Source organism: Denticeps clupeoides, chromosome 17 (assembly GCF_900700375.1).
Source record: "Denticeps clupeoides chromosome 17, fDenClu1.1, whole genome shotgun sequence".
NCBI lineage: Eukaryota > Metazoa > Chordata > Actinopteri > Clupeiformes > Denticipitidae > Denticeps > Denticeps clupeoides.
The window spans coordinates 4,862,936-4,878,721 of NC_041723.1; the positions used below are offsets into that span (position 1 = coordinate 4,862,936).

At 44.4% G+C, this 15,786-nt stretch overlaps 1 protein-coding gene across 2 annotated transcripts in view; it reads right to left on the reverse strand.

Moving 5' to 3' along the window:
* Positions 1–3,273: 3,273 nt before the first annotated feature.
* The window catches only part of fbln1 (fibulin 1), a 35,901-nt gene continuing 23,388 nt past the window's right edge, over positions 3,274–15,786 (reverse strand). The window contains exons 15-17 of one of the 2 annotated variants that reach the window (XM_028959186.1): positions 13,818–13,960; positions 13,209–13,349; positions 3,274–3,871 (exon numbers count right to left, since the gene is read on the reverse strand). In XM_028959186.1, the coding sequence (XP_028815019.1) occupies positions 3,732–3,871; positions 13,209–13,349; positions 13,818–13,960 (424 nt within the window). In that variant the 3' untranslated portion in view covers positions 3,274–3,731. Of the gene's footprint in view, positions 3,872–13,208; positions 13,350–13,817; positions 13,964–15,786 lie in introns of both variants that reach the window. The other variant, XM_028959185.1, reaches the window with a different exon arrangement.

The following is a 15,786-nucleotide window of genomic DNA, read 5'->3' on the forward strand; positions in this document are numbered from 1 at the left end:
AGGGTCGTTCTTTGGAATGAGAAAGCTAAATCGTGAAGGTCAGAGGGTCTGGTGATGTCAGTCCTGTTGAGGCAGAGTATTTTGGGGACCCCGGCCAACTTTGGGTCTCTGCAATTGCAGCCGGCCTAAGGACAAGCAGTGGGGTGACAAACGCAAGCATGCACAACAGAGCCTGGAAAAGTTCAGATCTGTTTCGCAAATGCGGTTCCCATGTACGACATCATTTCAAGAAACGACTCCCAAAAAACTGGGTTTTGGAACGAGGGCGGCTCCCGGTTCAGCTATCGGCGCACCGTACACAAAATCAATAGTGACTTCCACTGCAGACGGCTTCTTAAAATCTGCCTGTCATTAATACATTTTCCCCTCCAAAATAATAGCGCTTCTGTTCTTAAGAAGTCTGGCATTGGAGGGGAAAAGAAAAGTCGCTTTGGAGAGTCTAATAATTTTCAACAGACAAGTGTTTTATCTTTTGAAGTGGCATTTTCCGTTCATTCAGCATGTGTGCACTTACTTTAATAAACAATACGCTTTTCATGCTTATGAAGAACACATTTGCTTTAAATGTCACCCTGGGCCATAAAACGTGGCGTAAATATGCGTCTGTTACAAATAAAGCTATGCTAAACTCATCAATTGCATCCCGGATAAAAAAAAAAAACCTGATGTCACTACCTATTTTAGGTTCGTCATCTTCGGTTTGGGCCACGCGATGCCCGTCTGCCCAGCTTTTTGGCGCTTTGCTGTTCTCCACAGGAGCAGCAGCAGCAACAACAGAAAACCTCCGCTTTGAATTTTCATGAGCGTCAGGCTGCTTTTCCGTCCCCGGCACTCTGTTCCCGGCCCGCTCAATCCGCTGTGTGTACTCTGGCATGGGCCGGAGGGGCTCTGGTGGAAGGTGGTTAGCTCTGGAGCAGTAAGTTATGGAGAGTCACATGGCGCCATTGAGCGTGTTGCTTATGGTCAAGGTGGAGCCCCCCTGACCAATCGCTTCTGTCTCTGGCCCTGAAACCTCAAAGAACTTTCATTGATTTCAAGGCGAGCTGTAGTTGACCAATCTGAGAAGCGAAAGGTGTGTTAAGGCTGGATTCTCTGAGTTCTGGTGAACAGACCGCGTGATGAAAAGCACTGTAGTCCTGTATATGTCTGCCACCTATTGGACTGCAGTGAAACACCACTGCAGAAGGTCAATGAGAAGCATGAGATAGTTAGAAAACCTGGACATTTTTTGAACCGTTTGGTGAATGTTACTCCTTTGCTCAGATGGTTTGTTTGATGAAGTGCTGAAATATAGAGGGTATCATTTTATAAATTGCATTTTAATGTCCAGTCATATGTGTGTAATAATTGTTCTAATAAAGAATTTTTTTCCACTTAAAAAACAGAAAAGTGCAACCCTTTTTATGTGTTCATATTATTCATTGGGGCATGTCACGACCACCACGCCATGGGGGTGTGTAGGGTGATAGCAGCCTAGTGGGCAATACACTCTCCTACGAACCAGAAGACTATAAAGTTACAGGTGCAAGTTCCAAACCGCCATTGTGCCACTGAGATGCCCTTGATCAAGTGCAACTTCCTCCACACACACTGCTCTCCGGGCGCCTGTCTTGGCTGCCCACTGTTTCCTCAGAGGACTGGTCAAATGCAGAGGTCACCATTTCACTGTGTGCACTGGGTGCTGTGCTGTGTCACATCAGAATTCTAAAAATGATCATTTTCATGGGTTACCTTATTATTCATTTTCCACACTGGGATTTTGGGTAAATATGTTGGAAATCCCAGTAGCATGAAGGCGTCTAGTTGGAACCTGGAAGCCGCATTTTCGCATATGCTATAAATGAGAAATGGTGGTTTGTGAAACAAATAAGTAGTACCCTGATTTTATGAAAAGAACTCACTTATGCCGTATAACATGCGTTGTGGTGGAGAGCAGGAGAGGCCGCCAGGAAAAAAGTGGGAGCCGGAGTCGGTGGAGCACGTGCAGCGGGGGCGGCCTCGGCCATCCACACTCGCCGGGCCCCTGGTAGTCCAGCATCCAGCGGATACCTTCCATACCCCACCGTCCCGCAGGAGCTCGGAGCCTAACATTCCCTCACGGCAGCGAACACAAAAACATATAGCCATTTTTGTAAAAAAAATATTTATATATATTAAATACTTATGGGTCCTGCAATTACTCACTCATGGTTCCTGGAGCGAACGGCGCTGGCACGGGGGGGGGGCACAGCTGAGGCCCCTGGCAGTCGTGCGGTTTCCAGCAGTACCGGCGCGCGCTGCACACTGCTCCCGCTGGCCCTGTGATGTTTCTGCTGGCTGATGTCATCTGCTTTTGTGGGTTATTGTTCGCTAAAAGCCAGTGTCAATTTACCGTTTTTTAAGAGTGCCGGGCACACCAGCGGCTTCTAATGAGGACGGGCGGGGGGTGGGGGCAGCCTTTCCTCTACACAGGATATAATGTTACTGGGTGACAGTGAACCACAGGTCCCAGACACACACACACACACACACACACATACGTGCCGTCCACGTAACCAGATTTTCGTGAGGCTGCTTTCATGTCTTACCACAAATCTGGTCCCTTGGCCCCCTTCCCGAGCCGATCGCTGCGCCATTGTCTTTGAAGCGTTGGTCAGCGGCAGTTTGGCCTGACCACAGTGATGATTAGAGATCCATGGTGGGGCCATTAGAGGCATCTGGTCAAGTGAGTTTGAGTTTGCCTCATGTCCTCTGACGGAAAAGGCAGTTTCGGTTCAGTGACATGTGCTGGATGGGTTTTAGTTGTGATGGTTCTGCTTTCTGCACAGTTTTGCCCCCTTCCAGATGCTTCCACGACCCTGTGTGAAAGTCAACAGCGTGGGCTGGGAGGGCTTCATCAACAGCTCTATATTAGACGCAACACATGCGGAGCGCTTGTTACCGTCACGTCCACACACGTCACAAGTGATGATGATCTGAATGTTTGTCTTAATAAGGCTATAGTAGAGACGCCTGCATGCACAAGGGGCACTGCGAGTGTAGAGAACGGAGGAAAAAAGGCGAAGAGAAAGGACTTGCAAGGAAAGAGGGGATGGTGCCCCCTCCAGGGCCAGGGTCAGAGGGCATCTTTTTGGGTTTCAGTTAGTAGATAGATACCAACCAGTCCTTTCTTGTTGACATTTCTGTAAATCCAAAGAGACCTTTACGCTGCAGCATTAGCAAAATCTCACGTGTTACATTCACAGGTTTTACTGTTAATTCTTAAGAATTTGAGAGGCAAGCGTGAAAAAAGGGTTTAAAATAATCAAACAGAACTTTAATATTAGCTTACAAGAGTGTATGGATTACTGGTACATTCAACAGTTCATTCATTCAGTGGTCTTGTATCCCACGTATGTCATACGTGGGCTTCCGTTAATTCAACACACCATCGGGTCGCTCCAGAGACTAATGCAGCAAGGGCATGCACGTAAGCACTAGCATGTCATACAGAGTTGAGAAGATGTGTTTTGAATAAATACAATCAAACTAAAGCGAACAAAGCAGCATGTGATCTGTCACCAAGGCTCACCAAACACCTGCGTCCAATTCATCAAATGGAACGTTCTCAGAACACCTTCAGCATGCAAACTGGAACGTTACTGGCATCCATGGCACTGCCTGTGTGTTTGCATGCGCACGAATATGTGTGTGTAATTCATGGGCCGTTCTATGGCAGATCTGGCAACCCAGAGAGGCTGGGCGTGTTCCGCTCAGAACCAGAACTCAGAGACGAAGATGTGCACGTTGACAATGTTCCGGTGCGAGACGACCCCGTTTGTGACGTAGTTCATGGCGAGCTTCAACACGATGTCCTGTGGTCCGATAAGGCGCTTCACCTGCCGCACGACCCCTGTAGAAGGGAAAACGCAAAGCAGCTGTTACACACGGCTGGTGTCAGAGGTCATCAACAGCTCACACCTCAACACTGCGCACGGGGTGGGGGTCTGGTCGGGGACTGCACTATGACACCCTCGGTTAGACGTGATGAGAGGACCTCTCAGGCCCCCTTCATGTCAGTCTGGCTTTTGTTTCTGCATCCTTCGCTGCGTCCCGCTCCCGCCGCTCCGCCCTCTCCCTGCGGATGCAAGAGAGTGCAACGCGGCAGAGACCCTACCAAGAATTACCCCATGCATGAGGAATTCACTGGGAGATCTTTTTAAGCGAATGTACGTACGATTACACAGGGGGAGCTGGAGGAGAAAAAGAGAAGAACCGATGTTTATACAAGCTGTCAGTGCCTCTTTTCTGTGCAGCGAGTTGGTGACATTTCAACTAGCACTAGATAGACAGATAGATGGATGGAAAAGTACTAATATACCAAAAAATACAAATATAAGAAACTAGAGGCATGTTTTCTAGTTTGCACATTTGAATTGTGGTTCTGAGATATCTAAAATCATGCTTGTCATGTCTTTGTCATGTCATGTGGACAAAATCTATAATGAGGAAATGGAGGAGGAGATTTTGAATTTGAAGGGTACGGGTTTAAATCATCCAGAATGAGTGTGTGAGAGCTGCCAGTCATCACTGTGGGCTCCTCTGATTTCATAATTTGTTAAAAAGAAAACATCATTAAGATTATTTTCCTCGAGTTCCCCACATACCACAACTATTAGTTGGACCAATAATATAAAATATTGCAAACATTTTACAGCTACAGTAAAAGCGTGAAAAACGGTTTAAGAACAATGTAGTGAATAAACATGAGGATTAACACCCAGCATCATCACTCTCCTCCACGATTAATAAAGGGTTGTACTAAGACAGCAGGCTACTGTCTAAATTTAATTTATAAATAACCAGCTATCGATGGGACACGGTGATTATTCCAGCAGTGCAACGCAGGAAAACCAATCAGAAATCCAAATGGCAACGCGGCTGCGGCATGGAGGAGACCCTCCGAGCTTGTGGGCCACTCATTCTCTGGGAGGGATCCACTCCACTCCCTCATCCCCGTCATCCCGGCTGTTTCTGGCACAGGAGGGTAAATGAGTCCCATCTGTTAGAGTCACGCGATCCGGTGCCGTCAACATTCCTCCGGGCCTCCATCTCCGATTGCACCATGGAGAGAACGGCAGCGAGGCTCCCCATCTAGATCAATGCGGTGGGCCCGAAGATTCCAGCGATAAGCGTCTGTCGTCGGAGAGAGGGGCCCTGCTACCCGGCCTTTGCCACACTTGTTTTTGTGTTTTGGACGCCTGTTGCATAGTGACAATGTGCAGCAGGGAGCGAGATGGGGGTTTTTATTGTTTCCAAACCATGAGCGCCATTAGGGGAAAAGCCTCTGCTTGAACTTGCGTTGAGCTGCAATAATGTCGAGAGCACTGGAGAACATGAGAAAAAGTGATTTGTCCGTAAATTTGAACAAAACAGCACTTGGGCTCCTTCCGACAAGAAACTGTAGTTGTTTTGTTTCAGCTCCTGTGCTGAACACCCCAAGAACTAACTGGTTAGAAAAAAGCCAAACGTATTATATTCCATAGATTTTAATAAAAAAAAACTACAGCAGGCAAAATTTGACGGTAATATTTTTACATTTAGGTTATCTGTAATGTAATGTATTGTTTGATGTTACAATAATCAAATTAGATTTTGTATGAAATTTCAGGAACATTTTAACCAATGTTCACAATATTCAAAAATATTTTTTTTAAATAATATATCAAAAACAGTTCTGAATTCAATGCAAAAGCATGCAAAGCTCAAGAAGAAGAGCTCTTGGCCTGACTTATTCATGCACATTTTTCCAAGAGCCAATTGGACAAATCTACAAAACAAAACAAACTCTTTTTTTTCCTTCATTTTTCTAGTGGTTTCATGTGTAAATAAGATGTGTGGACTGTTCTTCATTTAAATTCTGCACTCTTGCTGCAAAAATAGAATAGGTTTTGTTGGGCACAGCATTTTGGACCTTATTTAAATGTCATGTGTGTGTCTGTCCACCACAACTGACCTTACAAATGGTCAGTGATAAGGACAAATGCGACAGAAATGTTAGAACAAGCCTCTCAGGCAGTAGATGTTTTTTTTTATATCATCCCTTAAATAGCAGATCAAAATAAAAATGGACAATGGACCACCATAACAAGGATCAAATAGGTGCGTGGATAAGATTGCTGTTGTCTCTGAGCGGTTTGGGATCGTCGCTGTTGTCCCCCACTACGTATTTCCAGAAGCCTGCTGTTCTCCGGAAAATAGCCTTAAGTACACGGCAGCCTCAAAACAAAGTCAAGCGGATGCCAGGAGGCATTTGTCATCGTCAATCGGCAACACGGGCCGCGCTATTGAAGGGCTACACGTAAACAGTACAATTTCAGGCTTTTATGGTTTTTACAACCCCAGGGAGGAAGTGTATAACAAAATCCAAAATGAGCGGGTTTAACACCAGGGACAAACGAAGAGCTGGAGCTGGCCTTACCGCAGCGTAGTTTAATGACACGCTGACTGTTGTGTCATGAAGGGTTGGGGCAGTAAAGCCGCTGGACCGGCCCCAAGCGGCGCGCTCCACGGCCCAGAGCACTGTGGGAAAGGCCAGTGCACCCGTCTCTAAGGGACATGACGGTGGAGCCCAGATGGCCGCCTTTTTTCTTGTGGTTTTGCCAACGCCTGTTCACCGCCTTCTGGTCGTCCTATCTAAACAGCCCCCGTAAAACCACTCCAAAGCCCGACACGAGCTCTGCTCTGCCGTTTGGAAAAGGCCAGGAGTGCGGTTTGGTATCTTAAGGTCAATTAGCGATGAATCATCACTGCTGATTTCCATAATGGCATAGTGTAGTTTTTGGAAATGTATGTGTCCTCTGAGTGTTTTCAAGAAGAAGGACTACAGAATGCAGCTTTATGTGGTTTTCCACACAGTGTTCGAGTGGCCAGCATGATAGTATTACATGGTGTGGGATGTGCATAAAGGTTCTTACATACAAAATAGAACAATTCTACAATGAAATATAAAGAAAATGCACAGAGTGGGGGGTTATTAAATAAAACTGGACCTTGAGCAGGAGACTTGTCTCCAAAAATTAATGCTCATATGGTTTTCGATTCACTCATTTTCTTCTTCATTTGTGACCTTCAGCCTTCATAAGGAGCTTCAAGCATGAGCATGAATCACACACGAGGCTGTGATGAATTACTTTGTAGTAAACGAATGGGCTCAGTTGATGAATAGGCCCGAGCCAGGCCCATCTCCCTAGGCTTGTTTTTCAGCGCTATCTGGGCGGACCACCCTGCCAACACAGGCGCTGTTTTGATTACCTCCGGTAATCCTTCTTTTGACAGGCCGGGATTCCTCTTGGGCTTGGCTCCACTGTGTGTCTAATGATGCCATTTCATGCTCTGACATCTTGTCACACGAGGAGTAGTCACTTTAGAAACGCGATTTCTTCTGCCTGCACGTTATCGCCCAACATGTTTAAGATGTCCAAGATTAATAAGGACTTTTTTGTTTTGACTGCACTTGACCTAAAATATTATATAGTGCATTATGCATACAATTCTTTAGGAAAAGCAATTTTCCAAACATTCTTTAAAATAAAAGCTAAATCTAATTTTACTGTGAATCATTAAAAAAAAATTACTTTATGTGATTAATCATAACTAAGCTTGCAATCATGAGCATTTAAAATGATCAGATATTTTGAATTGAAATACAATTCATTTAAGGGCATGATGAGACAGTCCAGGTAATGATGAGCCCAGGTGGGTGTGGCTTGTGATCAGTAGACTGGTGATGGGGTAATGGTGCTCGAGGCATGAAACCTGGAATTACTGCTTTTGCTGAAATTGTGCCATAGTTGAGTGTCTTATCAGGAGCAAAATGTAAAGTACTTAATTAACTAACAAATGACTTAATACCACCATGATAAACTCTCTTATCTTATCTACAGGTAGACAGTATGTTCCCATTCATGCATTCAAATCCACGTTTGAAGGACATGGACATTACAACAAGCCATTATATTGTTGTGAAAGAGCTTGTAGCTGTGTTTGGACGCTCTACCTCAAAACGTGGAAAAATTTGCACCATCCTCGTCTCCAGTAAGTCAGTCAACACATTACTGTGTAGCTCCCATTCAATGGTCTTGATACCGCCTCGGCAAATTCCTCATATTCATCGCGGTCGGCAGCCCTGGGAGTTAGTAGCTCATTTTTGCGGCTGCTATGTGACCCGCAGCCCCAGCCAAAGCAGGAGTCTGTCTGCTCACCGGAGCGTGGTCTTCACTGAGAAAGTGAATGGACGAGGAGTGGCTGCAGATAAGATCATGGGAGAAGGTAAGCGCTCAGCTATTTGGCACCTTGGCTGGAAACGTCTCCACCTGCCCCCTACACACAAGCCACATCATAAAGCAATAGCCTGAAACCAAGCAGCTGGGATCATTTTTACAAACCTTAAACTAAATTTAAACCAATGTTACAAGATAAAAGACGCAGGTGAAACCAACCGTAACAACAAAGAGTGTTCACTGTACATGAATTATGTGAATTACCACGATTATGGGATCCAGCAGGGAGCGCTGAGGTTCCAAGTCGGCTTGTTTTATTCCTCTGTGTTGGCAACAGCCATGGCTTGACCATAACATTTTTGTAAATATCTGAAGAACAGCCTACATTTCTTCACATTTGGTACAATGGAACTGAACTGGTTAGACTTTCAAGGTCCAGGGAACATTGGCCTTACTTACATGCCAACTTTTAGATGAAAAAACTGGGTAAAATGGTCAAAGATCACAGATCCAAGTCATTGATACCAACATTGGTGCAAGGTCAGTGCAACATTTTATTTTTTATGCATGTACCTGCATGATATAAGGAGGTCTTAATGTTGTGATGCATTTTGAGACACATTAAAAAGTGAAAGTGAAGTGATTGTAATTGTGATACACAGCAGCACAGCACGCGGTGCACAGAGTGAAATGTGTCCTCTGCATTTAACCCATCACCCTTAATTAGCAGTGGGCAGCCATGACAGGCGCCCGGGGAGCAGTGTGTGGGGATGGTGCTTTGCTCAGTGGCACCTCAGTGGCACCTTGGCGGATCGGGATTCGTACCGGCAACCTTCTGATTACAGGGCCACTTCCTTAACTGCTAGGCCCCTATTACAAAATGTGTTGATTTTGTAATTGACACAAAGAAATTTTGATATTCCTAATAATGTGAAAAAAATGGAAAGATACAGAGGCGGCTTTATTATTACATTATGTTATGGGTGCATCGTGGCATATGTCCAAGCAGCTGTAAATACCTCCAAACTGTTGTTGCTAGCAATTTTGCGACAATCTGAGCCAGCGTATGCAAGCACAGTTGAGAATGGAGAGCTGTCACGGGTGGGCTGGACATGGTGTTGAAGGAGGACGCATTCGCACGATTTCAAAGGACAGGGGTTTAATACAAAATACACGAGACAAGGGAACATAAACACGCACAATGACCCGACGGCGAACGGACATGAACAGGATAGTTTTATACAATTATATAAATATACACCAGGTGAACACGATCAAGGAACATTACACGAGACTAACATGAAACTCCGGTCCGAACTCCAGATCCGGAGTAACCCCTGCCGGTCCGGATCATGACAAGAGCCTTATTTGTATCTCTCATCACTGACCAGACACAATTTGGGTGCAAAACATTCTCCTACACAAGCAGATGTGCACACTTCCCGGAGTAAATATCACTCGCGGTATCTTGAATTATTGTGCATTTCAGCCAAGAAGCGGCCACCATGGTGCCCTACTCCATGGCACATTTTCACAAGCAAACTTTCTGCTGCTGCCTTAAGAACACAAAACAAAGCAGAGGCATATTTTTTGGTTACCTCCCCGAAGACCAAGGCTGTAAATAGATTGAATGCATATTATCTGGGTTGTATTCAAGCCTGTTCTTTAATCATGGAGCACTTTGAAAACAAAGTTGTGGCAACCGCATAAAGGGACATTAATCATTTAAACGAAGTGTTAAAATACGTGTTGGTACATGGAAATTGTAAATTAAGTGCGCAGACAATAGATACAGGAAAATCCAATGCACCGCATAGTCATTTGTTGTGATTCAAATCTGTCATGAACAAAACGGAGAAGCCAGACTCTGAAGCATGGAGAATAGGGTGTCCCAAGACACAAGCTCATAATGTGATTTATGTGCATCCGTTCTTCAGTAACTGACATACCTCCACCACAGCAAGAACCCGCGGACCTCCACTGAGTTTAATGAACGGGGTCTTCATCATGAAACCGAAGGCCCAATTAGAGCCAGCTGAGCATCGCGAGGGTGATCTTTGGCCAGGAAGCAACGACGAGAGACCCACATGTACCAAAATGCACAAGAGCTGCATCCAATAAGGCGATGGGCTCATGTGAGAACACATTCTTCACAACAAGGGCAGGGCGCCCTTTTCATGTGGTCCATACTTTAACGGTTCTAATGCCATGCCAGACATAAAGAGGACTGGTCGGGAAATGTAACAATACAACAAACCACATGAAACAAAAGCTGTCCGGAATATGTCTGAATGCATGCACATTAATGGCCTCACGTGCCAAACACGAGTGACATCACCTCAGTACTCCACCGTGGCGCAATTCATCTACCAGAAATGAGTAATTAAATATGTTCTTTAGGATTTGGAAAATCCCAATTAGAAGACACATATGAGCTCACATATTTAAAATGTGTGATTTAGAAGCATTTAAACTTAAAATAAGTGAACTTCTTTTTAATATTCACACATAATAGGTCACCGTGGTTGGCCTAGTGGCTAAGGAATTGCAATTGGAAGGTTTGACATTTGAATCTCAAACAGTCAAGATACCACTGAGGTATCCTAGAACCAGGTACCATCCCCACACACTCTTCCACTAAGTACAAAATTTCATATTGAAGAATTAAGTAACATGGCTTCACTAAAAAAGGAATTACACCTGATCAGCCCATGAGTCTAAACATCATTTTATGGATTATAGGCACATTCACAGAAATACCATCTGCATATGCGGCCTGTTAGTGGCTATTCTATAGATATCTATAGCAGATGTCACATTTCTGATGTCCACTAACATACCCTTTGGCCAAGAGTTTTTTGGAGCAGAGGAAACCAAGTGGGAACGGAACAGATGTGGCTTGCGCTTCTGACACAGTTTAAGTCACACTGTCATGGCTGCCATTCCACCACCGGGCACCACCCGGAAGCAGATGAGGCATTGTGTATAAACATTGCGAATAAACATTCGTTGTTCTCATTCTTTATCTTGACTGACCCTGCTACGCATCGACCGCTTTGCCCTGATTCCAACCCTCGCGACCCGATCAATCTACTGCCTGCCTTTCACCACAAGTATGCCACGGTAACCATTGACTGTACTCCTGTACTGTGTGCTACTCCTCCCACTGCAGAGCGAACCCCTGAACTGTACCAGTCCAACGAGCGTGCCCACTCTCACTCCCTGTCCCTCGCTGAAATTAGATTTCGCTTGGATTTCTTTTTTCAGTCAAAAATTTCTTAGAATTCAGAAGAAATGTTTGATGCGACATAACCAAACACTCCAAACCCTGTGCTACGTCTCACAAAGCTCTGGGAAAATATGACCCATGATGTTCAAAGACACCAATTGGTGCAGGCAACTGCCTCACAATGGAAATTACATGACCAAATCAATGCACTTCTTGTGAGGAGAACCAGCACTTCTCCTTTTTTGCCTTTCGGCCTTCCTGCTGCAACCACTTCAATATAACTCCCATGTGCTCTAAGTGGTCTGCAATGGTACAAGAAAATATAATATCTTCCAGATTCAGTGGAAGGGAGTTGCCATGTTGGGCAGTGAGCGTGCACTCCATCAACTGCTGAAGTGTTGTTGGGGCATTTCAGAGGCCAGACAGCATATGGTTCCGTTTGTGAAGACCAAAAGCAGTACAAAAGAGTTTTCATTCAATGTTTAATTCCTGAAAAAAAGAGACCCAAGTATAGTAACTGGCAAGATCTGTGGTTGTAATCTAATGGGCCGCAGAGAACATGTCCAATGACACTCCATACTTCCCATTAGGTTGTCAGAGCTGATGCACAGGGCACACTTCCCTTTGCTGTGTGACTAGAGAGATATGGTGGCAACTAGTTTATATGGGCACACAATATTCAATCAACTTTGAAGATTAATTTTTACTGACTGTAGTGGACCAGCCACCAACAGCTACGCTGTGATTACAGGATGCCGTGAATATAAGAAATATACTGCTCTTTTTAGTGCTGCTGAAATGCCTGTTCAGATCGGTTAATAGGTAAGAACCATGGTGAAACGCATACACGTGCTGTGATTTGGCACACATGATAAAGTCTATTTTGGAGGATGATGCGGAAACACAGTACAGGCCAAAAGTATGGACAAACCTTCTCATTCATTGTGTTTTCTTGATTTTCATGACCATTTACATGGTGGATTCTCACTGAAGGCATCAAAACTATGAATGAACACATGTGGAGTTATGTACTTAACAAAAAGTGGAGACCTGGACTCCACAGTCACCGGACCTGAACACAATCAAGATGGTTTGGAATGAGCTGGACTGCAGAGTGAAGGAAAGGAACCAACAAATGATAAACACCTCTGGTAACTCCTTCAATGGAAAACCATTTCAGGTGAAGCTCTTGAAGCTCATCAAGAAAATGCCAAGAGTGTTCAAAGCAGTAATCAGAGCAAAGGGTGGCTATTTTGAAGAAACTAGAATATAAAACATGTGTCAGTTATTTTTTTGTTAAGTACATAACTCTACATGTGTTCATTCATAGTTGTGATGCCTTTGGTGAGAACCTACCAAAGTAAATGGTCATGAAAAAAAAATAAAAATATTGAATGAGAAAGTGTGGCTTGTACTGTATCTGTGGCCCATTTCTTAGCATTACATTGTTATGAGTTGAAACAAAGGATGTAAATATATGCTGATGCTCAAAAACTTGGATAATATCTCACATTAATTTGATGCATCATCAGCACATAACCACATAAGAGTTCAATACTTGCAATAGAACTTAAATAGGGCCTCACACAGGCCCTCATTCAGTGTTTTGTAAGGAAGATTTAAAACATATAACCACGTTCCTGTGTTTAAATTTAATTTGGACTGTATCAGGATTCTGGATTTGTAACGGGTCTTTTGGTTTTATATGCTGGCTGAGTGGAAGCCAGAGTGCCACTCACCCACGATCATGTCGTGTTCGTAGCGTTTGACGATGTCGAAGGAGCTCTGAATGTTCCCTTCCAGGATGTCAAAGACTATGTTGGAGGAGCCCAGCTGAGACGAGGAGTGCGCTGGCGACATGGTTCTCAGGAAAATGATTTCTGTTGGAGATTAGCAGATATTAAAAACAGTTATGCTCCCACAGCACACAATTCCACTTATTTAAATCACTCAGATTTATGGTTTAAGACAGACCAATTCTAAGAGAAATATAATGAAATGGAGGAGAGCAGACACCCTGTTCTTTGTAAATTGTGGGGATTTTCAGAGTTTGTGCCACTGAGCTCTTTGAGTTCTAGGAAGATTCTGACTGTACAGCCGGAAGGCTAAAATATGCAAATGTATAACATAAGTGTTTCTGCTACACTTAAATGCTCTTAATGATCCTACATGTACCTTACAATTGTAAAGAAGAACAAATGCATTGTATGTACAGTAGTTGTACCCATCCTTAACCCTATTATCATTACCCTGTAACGAAGAGTGCTCTAGAAAAAGTGTCCGGTAACGCATTTGGTGCTTCTAGTAAGCGATGCCAAAGAGACAAATAATAGAAAACTGTGGTCTACCTTCTGGTTTGGTGAATTCTCTGTAGGTAGGCATGGAGATGAAGGTGTGGGAGATGGAATGCACTGGGTCCAGCACACAGCTGATGTCATTTGGCTGGCAGGATTTCACACAGCGGATGGTGTCAGAGCGGTCGACCCTCGCCCTGCTGATAGAGAGGAAACACGACCTCCTGACCTTCAGCTGGGTCTATAAAAAGCCCTCGCAGGCCAACCACTTCCCTCCTTCGCAATGACAGGGCATCTTAAAAGAGTGTACCACATAATCAGGAGCTCAGCAGGACAGCGAAACGTGGACTACACAAATATTATTCGCACAAATCCAGAGGGCACGCTGGATATAGTACTCTAAATCAAACAATCGAACAACAAATGGCCAAAAACCACACAGACAGACCTTGGTGGTCAGCTTTCTTTTTGCCATTCATGGTTTTGATCTGCTCCTACTGCAGAATAAAACAATACATTCAAGTCTGACAGGGATCCTCCACAGCCTACATGCGATGAAATTTAGGTTTGAAGCATTCCTGCAATTTCACACAAAATAATTTATGGGCCGGGGAGTGCTAAATTCTGGGGGAAAAAATGACCAGACAACTCCCTTGTCTCTTAGGCAGTTCACTCTTCTTATTTACAGCAAGGTCTACTTCAAAGTGCCCTGAAAAAAAGAAATCTCTATCGATGTGGGCACTAGAACTACACTACATGCTAAGCATGGGGCTTGTTCATTAGTGCAAGGTCAAAGAAAGTCCTCAGGACTTTCTGACATCTTGATGAACGGAAGTTTAAAACATCCAGAATGAGAAAGTAATAGCTGTCAATCATCAGGCTCTTCCCAGTCTAAACTCTCTTTATAGAAGCCCAATTAATACCAAGTGTCCTTCTTGTTTTATCTATTTATGCAAATCCTGAGCGCTATGTTACACTAGCTGCCCGCTGCACATTTAGCATGTAGCACGTAGCTTACCATCCGTTTATTGCATTGCATTGCAAGGCTCAGGACCCATTCGCAGTCCAACAGAGATCGACACGAGATGTGTATTATATAAAGCACATTAGAGCAGAATGGACCATGGAGAACCCTTCTCCCCTGGGCTCGTGCACTCCAGTGAAACCCCTGATCCCATATTGGGTTGCAGGCCTCCTTTCATGAAGACTGGGGAGAAGCCCCTGACAAAAAGTCAAGCCACTGCTGGGTACTGGCTTGTAATTAGCAATTAGCGGGTGGGTCTACGTTTTGCTTTGGGCCAGGCCAAAGCCGCAAAATGTTCTCCTAGTTTATAATACCTCGACTCGAGCGTAGCACACAGCACAGAGCGCAAACCCCCAGGGACTCGGGCGAAGCGCTACGACAGGCGATCGGGTGAATTTACGAGAAAATAACGACCCTGGGTGAACTGCCACACGGCACAGAGCACTAACATCAAAGCGGAGAAGCAAGTGGAAGGCTTATTATGCCCTGCGTGTCTCTACTATAGTAGGGGTTCGCAGCATCGTTCTCACGTGGCCAGACACAAAATCCTAATATTTCAGAAAGAAAAACAGCTCTTTGGAGGGAAGTCCCTTTGGTCAAACTTCGCTCTTTCTTCCCTTTTTTTTTGTAATTATTATTATTTATAGCCAGTACATTGATAACGGCCCAACATAAACACTGTAGGCCATAATTCATGTTCAGAGCGGTGATGTTGCCCCACCACAAATTGTTCAGACCACCGGCCAGAACCCAGATCCCCATAAGTCAATGTCAGAAAGTCAGGCGGAATGTGGGCCGCCATCTATTTTTTAAGGGCATCCCCAGCGATGGAGAAGGAGAAGTGCATCTTTCCTTACACTATTGGGCAACAGAGAGTGAACCTTGATGGGTGTTTAGGTTATTTATGTTGGCAAATGCAAACAAACCCCTGGCACTGCCATATCCCTATTCACTTTAAAATTCAGATTTAAAATTTTATACAAGTATAAATCACACAGA